Source organism: Bidens hawaiensis, unplaced genomic scaffold (assembly GCF_021521415.1).
Source record: "Bidens hawaiensis isolate Kalapana, Puna unplaced genomic scaffold, B.hawaiensis_p1.1 tig00013865_1, whole genome shotgun sequence".
NCBI classification, from domain to species: domain Eukaryota; kingdom Viridiplantae; phylum Streptophyta; class Magnoliopsida; order Asterales; family Asteraceae; genus Bidens; species Bidens hawaiensis.
This window is the reverse complement of record NW_027492185.1, coordinates 612176-625672: the sequence shown is the minus strand read 5'-3', so window position 1 is coordinate 625672 and position 13497 is coordinate 612176. Positions and strand designations below refer to the sequence as shown.

General features: G+C 36.9%; 1 protein-coding gene and 1 pseudogene across 2 annotated transcripts; both read right to left on the bottom strand.

The window, feature by feature from the left end:
• Window positions 1-1589: 1589 nt before the first annotated feature.
• LOC143545153 (uncharacterized) lies at window positions 1590-3966 on the bottom strand. Of its 2 annotated transcripts, XM_077037088.1 has the most exons (3): window positions 3803-3966; window positions 2216-2541; window positions 1590-1891 (listed from the first exon to the last, which is right to left on the bottom strand). In XM_077037088.1, exons 2-3 carry the CDS (start codon window positions 2484-2486, stop codon window positions 1812-1814), a joined length of 351 nt encoding a protein of 116 aa, XP_076893203.1. In that variant the 5' UTR covers window positions 2487-2541; window positions 3803-3966; the 3' UTR covers window positions 1590-1811. The 2 variants fall into 2 exon arrangements, with proteins under 2 accessions (XP_076893203.1, XP_076893204.1); XM_077037089.1 differs by lacking the exon at window positions 3803-3966 and having other exon boundaries at window positions 2216-2828.
• A 1702-nt stretch (window positions 3967-5668) lies between these two features.
• LOC143545152 (ethylene-responsive transcription factor ERN1-like) lies at window positions 5669-7156 on the bottom strand (annotated as a pseudogene).
• Window positions 7157-13497: the final 6341 nt, after the last annotated feature.

Sequence of the window (13497 nt, the reverse complement as noted above, 5' to 3'; positions counted from 1 at the left end):
AGTAAAGTATGGTATAATGTAATACCCGCCCGATTAATATATTATACAATATATGCCTGTTTAAAAGACAGCATGTTAAATTTATTAGAAACTTGAAAATATTAAAGTCATAGAATTACGGTTTAAGTATTATTATTTAAATTCACTTTTTACTTTTGAGGTGAGATCAGGATTGAGTTTCACATAGTAATTTTTAACCACAACTATGCAATACCCACATACAAACATAGAAACCTGGTAAATAACAATAAATAACTTGCATCAGACTGGTGTGAAACACGATTTTTTAATCGGATATAAGAATAAGATTATCAAAATCGGTCACATGCTAACGTGTTGGCACCCCAATCAATTTCTTATCAATTCACAAAAAGAACCTCATCTTCCATATTGCATTATCAAAAAAAAATTAATAAATTTGAAAGCTACAGTTTCAGGTTTTGGTTCTTCACTTCGTCTTTCGTACGTACTTGAACCTAGAGGTGCACAAAAAACCCGAACCCGGAACCAGACCCGAAATAAATACCCGGAATCGGTTTTTCTAATACCCGAACCCGTACCCGACCCTACCCGTAGGGTACGGATAGGGTATGCATTTTGGCACTAAAACCCGAACCCGAACCGGACCCGATTTGTACCCGGTAATGCCCGAAAACCCGATTTGTACCCGGTAATAGCCAAACCCGGAACCGGGGTTTTCCAATACCCGAAACCGGGTATTTCAAATATCCGATATATACCCGAAAAATACCTTAAAAATACCCGAAAAATACCTCTAAAAAGTGTAAACTTTAAAAAAAATCCAATCTATACCAAAAAAATACCGGAAAAACCCCGTAAATAGGGTTATTTCAATATCCGATAATAGGGTATTCAAATACCCGGTTTTAGAATACCCGTTTCTATACCCGACCCGAACCCGATGCATAGGGAATGGTTTTTAGAGACAATACCCAACCCGAACCCGACCCGATTATTACCAATACCCGATCATACCCGTACCCGGTCATACCCGAACCCGGGTATTTAAAAAACCCGATTTGTGCACCTCTACTTGAACCACTTTCGAATATTATATGGCATTCTTCACGATAAACTTGAAAGCTACAGAGTTTGCTTTTTCGCCCTTTTGTTCATCTAATAATGATGGGGTTCTCTTTTCATACACCAATACGCCATCCTTTTTTTGTAAAGTGTAGTTTACACAAAAGTAAACGAGGACCCAATAGGCGTATGAAACTAGGACCCAAGAATGTCATATTCTTGTATCAGTTTTGGGCTGAAATACACTCAAAACCCCCCAATATAGTATTATAACAGTGATCAAAACCGGTATTTGGGCAAAACCAAACCAGTTCAATAACCAGATCAAATCCAGGTAAACAAGGTCAAAATCAGTTGACCCAAACCAGATCGATTTAGAAACCAGCTCCTAAGAAGAAAACCATATCAGAACGGATCGGTTTCAAACCATATTCAAAACTAGTTTTATCCACAAACAGGTTTCAAAGTATATAGATACCCAAACCGGTTCCAACCAGTAAACTTAATTGAACTGTGTTCCAGTTTCACCCAAACAGATTTCAGTGTGCACCTCTACTCTATACGAGAAACCTGATAATCATCATCCAACAAACAAAAAACCAAAAATCTATTGCCACACACCAATGCTATAGTTTTAAAATTCGTAAAAAATCACTTCCAAAACAAAAACTTAACAAAACGATATTAACCTACGTAATAGGAAGGTAAAGCAAGTATGTTACATCCAGAATATACATCCAAACAGACCAGAATGAGCATATAATTTCTTAATAACTAGGAATGGCGGCAAAACGGTAGCCTTGTGCACCCCTCCATGAATAATACGCGATTCGAGTCTCATAGAAGCCTAAAACAAATTAAATATCATCAGAAGTTTTAAAAATTGTTCAAAGGTTAATGCTCAAGATAGCATTTCCAAATTCCAAAAGTGATTACTTGACACAAAATACACTCGGCTATAACAAAACCATTTCAGATATCCTGTTTGGATTCAGTAATCAGTTGTTTGAGTGTTTGACAATCTCTGATTTTTAATGGTTTACATGAAAAAAATGACCACTAAGTTATCATATAATCAAAATCACTTTCACAATACCCAAACACTAAAACTATTTATATGTGACTTGATAACATAAACACCCCGAAACTCATCAAACACGTGAAGTGATACCTGGGAGGAAAGTGAGAACCCCAAGCCCAAACAGCCCGTATGCTTGTGATTTTTCTCCGCCCATGTGACCAGTGAAGATGAAGAATGACAGAAAAAGAAGTCCACATCCAAGAATAAGAAGAAAAAGGGCAAGCACAATAGATTTCCATGGAATTTCATCCATGCTGCCTGGTGAGTAATCGAACCGTGGGTCATACTTTCCTTCATTGCCTATATAGTCATTGTCCTCGTCAGGAAGACGAGTATAGTTAACGTTCCTCCTTGATGACATGTCAATAACCTTAACTTTTCAGATAAAGAAAAGACGTTCAAAAACCAGAAGCACCCTCTGAAAAAAAACATAGGACGGTTAGGTTTACAGATAGTGATAACTGATAAGAAGCCAAATTATCAAACCATTAAAGCATACATTATCAATTTATCAAAGACCTCTTTGATGATTAATAAATTTGCCATGTCATAACAAGTTATAAAACCATAAACCATTTCATTTCATAATTGTCTCTTAACTATCTATAAATATTCTCTGTCTATAGATGAAAGGAATAATAAACCACTAATGTATCAAGCAAGTTGTACAAGTCCGTTGTATAATCAAATGAATATGTGTATTACACTATTAGCTTAAGTTAAGGCATTATTTAGTCCTTCTTAGCTACTACAAAAGGGTGCTAGCAGGTGAACCCTCATTGGCTCATTTACACAATGTGTGAAATAAAAATTCTATTGAAAATTGGTTCATGGCACTTGCTTACAGGATAAAACTCATTTACTACTTTAATATTCGTTTCTTATAAACCTTGTGAATACAGAAAACAAAGTTTATACAAGAAAAGGGTTTACCAGTTGGTGTGATACGACTAACTTACTATGCAGTTAATATCGTTCGGATATCGGCGATTTATCGGTTATTGGTCCCTAATCTAAATATCGGTCATAACATCGATACCAATATTATCGACGACATCGACCGATATTTTGGATGCCTTGGTTGATGTGGACTCGGAGGAAGATTTCATGGCTTACAATTAGATCATGTTTCAAATATTGAAACGTCTGAGTTTTGACTTTTGATATAACTATTAATATTATATATGTTTATGTTTTTATACATGTATATATATGAATTATGCATTATCATAAAATTACCGATATCCCACAGCGATAATCAATATCTCAAATCTCAGTCCTTGATCGATATTCGATTTTTAACGCATTAACTGCATAGCTAATTTATAAGCATTTAAAACGGTCTGAGGTAATGGATGCTCTGTAAATAACTAATTTTTAACAGAAATACATAGTAAAAAGCTTATTATATTCTAAAAGCTAACCTAACTATGGAATTGAACAGATAACTTCATTTGTGATAAACCACCAATGGATCCTCCAATACATTCAACATACAAGTTCGGTGTTAATTTCGAGATTGATTATATAACTAACGGCCGGTTGAAAAACAAAAGGCGAACTGAAATAATCAAAAACCTGACCGACGGATCCACTCAGAACTTAGGTTATTATTAATGAATCACAGTGCATTAATTAGGTCATATATATATAGATGATAAAGGCAAACATACATACCCGATGATTAGGTTTCCGTTAGAGAGAGAGAGAGAGAGAGAGAGAGAGATTGGTCAACGATGGAGTTAATCAGAAAATGGCATCGCCTACGCCTTACGTTTCCTACACGAAGAAATTGTGACCTTTCTTACAGTCTCACGATGATGGCTACGGGGTGAGTTTGACACGGTATTATAATTATTGCTGGTGTATGGTACATAACATTCTTCATGTTTTATTTTTCTATATTATATTTTTATTACTTTTTCATAAAATTTAAATAAATTGGATGTGGCTCAATGGTAGAGCACTCACTTTACTAGTGAGAGGCAGGTGGATCAAACCTCACTACCACCAACTTATATGGGAGATATGAGGGATGACCCTGGCTTGCCAGGGTTCGAGTCCTGATCTCACCCGGTTTTACCGGCTCCTCGCTGTCGTGCCGTTTGGCGGACGTGGGGGTTGGGTTTTATCCGGTGAATCCCTCAACAGGTGGACCGCTAGGGGCTCCGTCCGTCCGGACTAGTGACCGGCTCGGGCTACCTTTAGCCAATAGGAGCCGCGTACGGAGTACCCGGCTTTATTTAGTTGGCCGTTAAAAAAAATTCAGAAAAATTAAAAATAGAAAATTAGTGAATAGTTTTGAAGAGATATGGTCCCAGAGTCATGATCGGATCTCCCAAAGGGGCTAACCGGCCTAAAGGAAAAAACGCAAACTTATTATATTGTTTTTCATGTTTAAAGGAGGTTACAGGAAGTCCCCCTTCCTGTTATGAGGATGGCATAGGTTAGTTTTTTGCATATTCAGATCACTCACTCGGATCTTTGTTATCAAGACACCCTTTCGAAATGCTCTTCTAGACCTCAGTTTAGATCCGTGTTTCTCCAAGTGGAATACTATATTATCAATAGACAAACAACAAATAATAAAAATGTTTGTAGCATCCATTCAAGTAAACTAGTGTGTATGTTTTAGATAATCGGGTCAGGTATCGTATATGCCTATTCTGATTAATTATGTTCTAGAAGATAATGAACATGTTGTAATCACAAATCGTGTACTTGTGATCTCGCTGTATGTTGATGATATAGAACTCCTCATGATTTTGATGATGTCTGGTTTTCATTTAGAGTACATGGTTATGATGGAGATGGGTGGAGAGAGAAATGAATAGAGAATAACGAATAGTGAATTTTTCTTACTTATGCTCTCAATATATATATGCCCAAGAGGAAACCATAATTTATAACATAAAGACATTTACGTCCATCGAATAATTACCGTCATGGGATATTGATATTTGATCATTATAGTTATATAAATAAAAAATAATCGTAGACTATTTAATAGATTAATATATAAATATTAACAAATAAATATGCTAACATACATATATTAATCTTACAACCTAGCAATTTTAAAAGTAATATCATTCCCGAATAACTAACTTATTACACGTTCCAAATGTTTCGATTCAAATTATGGTTCTTTACGATATCTACTTTCGTGAAGCGTTTAACGTATGGTAAGATAAACAAGATGCAAGTAAAACTAAACTAGAAGATGAGTGTCTCATCATTAGGATGGAAATGATACTCCTAGCTCGACCCACGAGTACCTAGCCACTATACAGTGGCCTTCTTTCAACTCTATTAATCCAAACCATTTTGATTAACTAGAACTAAATAAACAAGTTAAATAAATAAAAAAAAACTTTTTCATAAGTTAAAATAAAAAGTAAATACAACTGGTCGGAGATGTTTACGTTTGGTAGGCTAGCGGGATATGGTATGGTTGGTACCAACTTTTTCGAAATAAGTTCGCAAGTTTTTACAAGAGTAAATTATATTTAAAAGTTTTTAATTTGAGTAGACTCAAATTGAAGGATTGTATAACTTGAACTATTAATTTATTTTACCCGAATCAATTCATTCGGTCATTTAAGGATGAGCATTATTATCATTCCTAATCTCAAGTCATGAACGCGTAACATCAACAGTTAAATAACTTAAATTATCAATATAGTAAACAAGACTCATGTCAAACGTTTCAAAGTCGGTAAAATTCCAACCAACCTACAATTTAATTTCATGGACCAATTAACATCACAACTTCATAATACAAAAACATTGCAACACTACATGGTCAGCTTGAAACTAACACCTCTTTAAGCTATAAGCTTCAATTAACAAAACAAATTGTTGGAAGATCAAGAGAGCTCCATAATGATAACTCTCCATCAATAACATTACTTGCAGGAAGAAACCGCGCTACTCTCTCCTTCAACATCCTTCTTTGATTCTTCATCTTTCTTACTGAACCCTTGATTCATTTTGGACCTTTTAGTAGATTTTGAACCACCTCCCAGTCCAAGTTTCAGCTTCAAGCACTCGGGGATGCCGTTAAAAGCGTAAAGAGAAGCCGAATACTTTCGCTCATACTTCATCCTCTTCATTGCCTCGGATATTGTTAATGGCTCTTCACCTTCACTGTTGTAATTCTCCTCATTGATGGAACTTGATGCTATTTCTTGAGCTATTTCAAAAGGTGAATAATTACACGATGATCCTATTTCGTCAATGAACCCGAAATCAATCACTCCTACATCACTACACTCTTCTTCACATTCGTCTTCAATCACACCTCCATTGTTTGTGTCACCACTTGAACATAGAGATATCATTTGATCATCATGTTCATTGTGATCAACCAGATTAAGATTATCATCTTTAACCGGTAAAGACGACATTATCTCATTGTTATTAGGTACATACTCATCCGGGTCATTTAGGAAATCAGTAAAGATTGAATCTTGGAACTCAAACATGTCATTAACTTCAGCTTGTTGCTTCTTGTCATCATAGTCATGCTCATGATCATGATTAAGGGTTAACTGAGAAGTGTTATGAAATGAACCACTTGCACCCATGGCTGCCAAAGAGTTGTTTCTAGCTTTGAGCCTGTGAAGAAGCAGGTTCGTGATCATGGACGGAAGGGCGGGTGCTGTTAAAGACGATTGAGGAGAAGGCCAGAAGTTGGTTCGAGTATTGGCTCCCCTTAATAAGCAAGCAGCTTCATCATAAGCTCTAGCTGCTTCTTCAGCCGTGTCAAAAGTGCCTAGCCATACTCTAATCTTTTGTATGGTGTCCTTGATTTCCGCCACCCAACGACCTGAGGGCCGTTGGCGGACACCCACGAATCTCTTCCGAGCGCGCCGTGGGCCGCCTAGAGCCCGTGAGTCTTTAACCATCTCATCCCAAGAAGTGTTTTCTTCAGGATGGTCACTCATGTTGTGTTCTTGATCATTGGCAAGTTTTCTCTTCCTAGCCATTTGGACTCTTTTGTTATTATTAACTTTTGTGCTTGGTAAAGATATTATAGTTGGTGATGTGTAACATATGAATTCTGATGCACTTATATATAGGCATGGAAAAGAAGCAACAGCTGAAAGGGTCTAATTATTCTTGTACACACCTCTTTGTTTTTTCAATATTTAATTGTTCTTATAATAGTTTTGGGCCACTAGATTATATGGAACCATTTGGAGTTTGATTGGGGGAGAAGAGAGTAAAATATTCCATCTGTTGAATATATATTTAATAAATAGCTTGACCTAGTCCAAAGAGTGTATACTATGTAGCTTCCTCTTTCAAACTAATATTTTAATAATTCATTCTCTTCATTTAATAATGAAAACGCGAAGTGTATATGTTAAATTGTTAAAATCTTCGTCCCAAAACAAAACTCGTTAACTTTCTTACTAACATATGTATGTATAAACTTAGTGGTTAGGAATGATATTTATAAATCCTGTATTTAAATTTAACTTTGTTAATTTTAATGTTATTTTACTAATCTCGTGAAAATAACTTTAAAAGTGGCGGAAGTTTAATCAGGCATCATGTGGTGGCGTTGATAGCCGAAAGACAAGGGTACATGCACCGATCGGCGGTGTCCCGATGGTTGAGTGTTCTGTGTCTTATGTCCGAGGCTTGATGCAAAACTACTATCGAGTCGGGGGTCTCACCGGAAGCAACTTCTTTATCCTAAAGGGTAAAGGTAAGACTCTCTACATCTTACACTCCTCAGACTCTACCATAGTTTTGCTATTGGTGGGATATACCGAGTACGATGATGATGATGATGATTATTTTTAATTAATATAATTAGTATAGTATTTGTTGGGTTTCAACGGTGGTTCGGAACGAAAACGGTCAAATATATAAAACCCGTTTTAGTTAATAATTATTTCGTTTCGATAGATATTAATGAATATTAATATATATGTTAAAACGAACTATGTAAAACGCAGCGGAATATAAACGATTAACACGAACCAAAAACCGAAACCCAAAACCCGGATCCGATTACAACGTTATACGAGTACGATTAATAAATAAATCAAACCATAGATAAAGTTAAGGTATTTATACCTCGGTTATCGAAACCGGGAAGACACCGAGGGCTTAACGAAACGCGCTGGAGATGACATAATCAAACAAGCCAATGAACTATTCTGGCGGTTGAACGGCGGCGGCTCACGGCAGCCGGTGGTGGTTTAAGGCAGGAAGCAACAACAGCAGCCTGTAACAATAGCAGACCCGCAATAACAGTGAACCAGCAGCAACAGCACTCACGGAGGAGATCTGACGACTGGCGGATTGCTCCGGCGACGGGTAGCTGGGTGGCGGTGGCTGGTTCCGGTGGTCAGAATCCAAACAGCAGCAGCAGCTCGGTTATTGAAACACAGCTGGTGGTGTTGAGGTCGGCTAGTGACAATATTGTTGGTGATTGTTCGGTGGCCGGAAAAAGGCCTCGCCGGAAAAACGGGTTGCCGGATTTCGGCGCCGGAAAAAAACGGCTAGAGATGATAGATGTGTCTTGGGGTTTGTTTCTCATTATCATTATATATATATATGATGTGTTTAGGGTTTAATCAAGTTAAATGTGACAATCGTCAATTTCAGGTTAACTCCGTTAACTCAACTCCGTCAATTCAAACTTAAGATCATTGAATCTATAACGCACACTTCATTACATTTAAACTAGGGTTTAAATGACGCTTAACACTTACTACATGTGTAGTCTTTCGGGAGTTGCACCGAAACGCAAACGAGTTGACGCAAACGATTGATGAATAAACGAAAAACGTCAAAACAGTAATTATGTGATATTTATGTGTTAGCTTTATGTGTTATGTGATAACATGGTTATAAACGTTAACTCAAGATGTAAACAAGTTAGTTAGGCTAGAAAAGTAATACTTAGAAGTGGAGGGACTTGAATGTAACATGTTATGTTTATAAATACATCATAAACTAAACCCTAACTTATTATCATTCTTCTCCCTAACCCCGATCGGAAACCCTCTCCACCTCCTTGGCTGCCGTCACCTTCACACACACATACAATCAAGAAATCAAGTGTTTGATTGAAGAATTAGGTGCTAGGAAGGTATAATCGATTATCCTATGCATCCTTTATACTTGATTTTGATGTTTGTTGGGTTAATCACAAACCCTAGCTGCCGATTCTATATGGTTATGTGTTCATATGATTTTGTTTGATTGGATGATGATTTGATAATGATATGATAACTAGTATTGATATTGTTATACGTTAATTGTTGAGTCTTTGAATTGAGTTCAAACAAGAACCCTAATCATGTATGTAATGTGTAATTGATGTGCATGGATGGTGTTTATGGAGTCTAGAGTGTTATATGAATGCATGATAGTCCATAGATAGTTAATATGTTGAGTTTGGATGCAAACAGTTTCTGGACAAAATGTGTTATTGATGTTTAAGTGACTGTAACGAAGTGTAAATGTGAAAATTGGTTGAGATTATTGGTACTACAGTAAACTAGGTTGAGTCTAGTTTCTATAGAGTGTAAATTTGTAATTTTTGGACAAGTAAAGGTTAACTTTTATGATTTTACAAAAACGTTGTGCAAAGCTGAGCTGTTAGACCTGCTGTTAGGTTGTTTTGTAAATGTTATATCTCATGAACTACGAGACCAATTGGGTTGGTTCCACTTCTGGAAGTTGACTCATTGAGTTAGGAACCTAACCCAAGTGGTCTTGCATTTATTGGATTTTTCGTTTAACGGGAATTGCAAATAACATTCTGTTGCGCATGAATTTGACTGTTATGAGTTTGCTGTAATGATTTGATGATTGTGAGAAAACTATGTGGAATAAAAATATAATAAAATATGTTCTGGAAACCTAAGACATATATGCTTCTGTGATGATTTTTGGTAAATTAATTGAGATGCTATGATCGGTGGAATAGTACAATCTTTCAAGTAGAATTTCTGTCTCGGTGAAACTAGCTGCTGAGTTTTGTGAAAACGCATGAAACATGATACTTGCTATATAATTGTTATGTTTTGACCAAATTACCCTTGCGGTGAATAATTGCTAATTGATTGTCATAATTTGACCAAATTGCCCTTATGGGGAATAATGGCTAGTTAATTGTCATGATTTGACCAAAATGCCCTTACGGGGAGAAATTGCTAGTGATGTACTTTATGAATACGTGACACGTAAATAATTGTTCACACATGTATTGTATCACAAATACATTTGTTAAAGTCACACACGATTCACAAACGAAACACGAAACATGTTACGTGCATAGGTATTATGTGCCGGGTCTAGAGACTCGATAATATTCCGACACTTAGAAAAATCTCTTTGTTGTTTTAGAACGCTAGAGAGAGTTTTTCTGTGACGCGCATCTTGGTGATTTAATTTGGGAATATCTTCACAAACAGTGAGTTTCACTTTCCCCTTTTAAACTCTTTAAACGCTTTTCTCTTGGGGGAGATAACATACTCCGCAACGCATTTAAGATTTTGTTAATATAGATTATATATCACTTGTAAAGACTAAGTGGCAAACGCGTAAACTAAAGTCCTTCATAACATCGAACCGGTTAATATTTGGATAATAGCGAGTCACTGTTGAGTAGTACTACTGGGTTTGACAAACCCCACCCAACGCTAAACTCGACTGGATGTCGAGCGGGTGTAATCTTGGCTAAACACATACCATGGTCTGGACGACCTAGTGGCAAGGCAAATTGATAAACAGTCAGCTTCGGTGTCGAACACTTAGTGATACTTGTTTTATAGGCTAGCTACCTATAGATATATAATTGACATAACACTATCTGGTAACGCAAAACGCTGTAACGCAAAACGCTGTAACGCAAAACGCTGTAACGCACAACGCTTAACGCAAAACGCTGAACGCAAACGCTAAACATTTATTTTTATATAAACTTGTGAACTCACCAACCTTGTGTTGACACTTTTAGTATGTTATTCTCAGGTAGCCGAGGCGGGCGCGCGGTTTAGGAACATGCATTGCTTGAAAACGCTTTTGTTATGCAAACTTATTTTTAACGGTTATCATTGGTTTTAAGTCGTCCTGCGTGACGCAACTTTTGGTTAAAGGTTTTTACGCTTCCGCATTTAATTTCTCGTAAACGTTTTCATGGTTTTGAAACTTTGTTTTATGGTTTGATTATAACTAATGATTCCGATCCTGTTAGTTCACACCCTCTGACGGTAAAACTCCGTTAGTGGATTTTGAGGGTGTGACATTAAACCAATTGGGTTTGAGCCCAATTAACAAAACAAAGCCTTATCCATCATCCCATCCATCTAATTGAATGTGTCGGGCCCAGTTAACGTTTAAGTGGGTTTATATTTCGTTACCCCCGGTGTAACTCATACCGGGTCACATTCGGGTCGGTCCGCGTTGACTTGACCCGAACCGACCATTAAATCCAACAGTCTCCCACTTGGACGGATTTGGGTCAAGTATCACAACGCTAACAGCTAGAGGCGTTCTAGCTACACATAGCTGTCCCCAACCAAATATGACATTTTTAAATTCATAACCAAAGTATCTTGGAATACCTTATTGCAAGATAATTAATTTATAGTAATCGTTGTCATCTATCATTTCTGTATAAGACATTAATTGAACAATGAGACATGATCAAATTAATCTCATATAGTGTTCAATTATTGTAGTTCTCGATATAGAGTCAAAGTGGTCCAATCAATCACACAGTAAGTTTGGGTGAGGCCTCACACTTTACCAGTTTGAATAAACGAGGGCGCCAAGATGTCTAACTGTTACATTTTAATGTAAGAGTACAGAATCCCATCTTGACTACATACAACTCCCACTGAACTCCAGAACATTCCCAATCAATGCCTTTATGGCTGGCAGTTACGCAACAGCGGTTGACATGATCAAAGAATATTCCTCGGTAAATGAAAGTTCTAATATGTATCTCAGGTCTTAGGATACTAAATGAGCATACTATTATCAAAACATCTTATTCAAGATCCATGAAGATGATTTGATGCGAGTTACATCCAACGTCATTCATAATGAGGTATGTGAGTTTGGAAGTTAATTGCTTGAGTCCAAAGTCAGAATAGTCTTAATTCAGAATCGCTCCCACGAGTCTGACCGACTACGGATAATTTAGAATACAATATTCACGGATTAAACGTATTAAAATGAACACAGTTGTATTATTCAACGTTTGCATTTAACCATTAAATCAAAAGTGAACAGAGAAGTACAACTGATTAAACGTCCATACATCCAAATACTATATCAAAATAAATCACTAGAAAGTCTAAGCCCGATAGCATCTCTATGCTGATCATGCTTGTCCTGGGTCATCGGCTTAGAGAACGAGTCAGCTATTTTTTGATCTGTGTATACTTTGCTTATTATGATGTCACCTCGTTCCAGTATTTATCGTATATAGTGGAACTAAAAATGTGCTTGGCCATGTGATGATAATTGGGCTCTTTGGCTTGAGCAATAGCACCTGTGTTATCACATATTACGTCGATTCTTTTCCTAAACTTGGAACTAGATCGAGGTTGGCTATGAATTTCTTCATCCAAGCAGATATGAGTGAGAAACATCTCGGTCATTCTGGAAGTTAGCGTCAGTGTAACACCTTACAGTAAGCTCCTCTTCCACTCCTCCAAACACGCATACGAGACGTCAGGTCTAGTACATAATATAGCGTTCATGACATAGCCAATCGCTGAAGCATATGGAATTGCTTGCATGTGCTTTGTCTCAATGTCTGTTGCCGGAGATTGCGATTTGCTAAAACGGTTCCTTTAGCAATGGAATAGCTCCTATCTTGGAGTTGTTCATTGAGAAGCGTGTCATGAGTTCGCTTATGTATGTACTTTGACTTAGCCCTAGAAGCTGCTTAGATCTATCTCGGTAGATCTTGATTTCCAGAATATAAGCAGCTTCACCAAGATCCTTTATTGCGAAACAAGATCCCAACCAGTGCTTAACTACCTTAAGCATAGGAATGTTGTTTCCAATTATCAGTATATCATCCACATACAGCATGAGGAATGATATAGTGCTCCCACTAGCCTTTATGTAAATACAAGGCTCATCTTCATTTTTGATAAAATCAAACTCTTTGATTACTCTCATCAAAAATGTAGATTCCAGCTACGAGATGCATGCTTGAAAATCCAGTTGCTCCATTTTTCCCGACCTTCAGAGGGTAGCTCAATCAAGTTCCAGACTTGATTTTCATGAATAGATTGCATCTCGGCTTTCATGGCTTCACGCCTTTTCTCAGATTCTAGATCCAAGATTGCAGCTTTGTAGTTAGTAGATTCGTCGTTAGACTT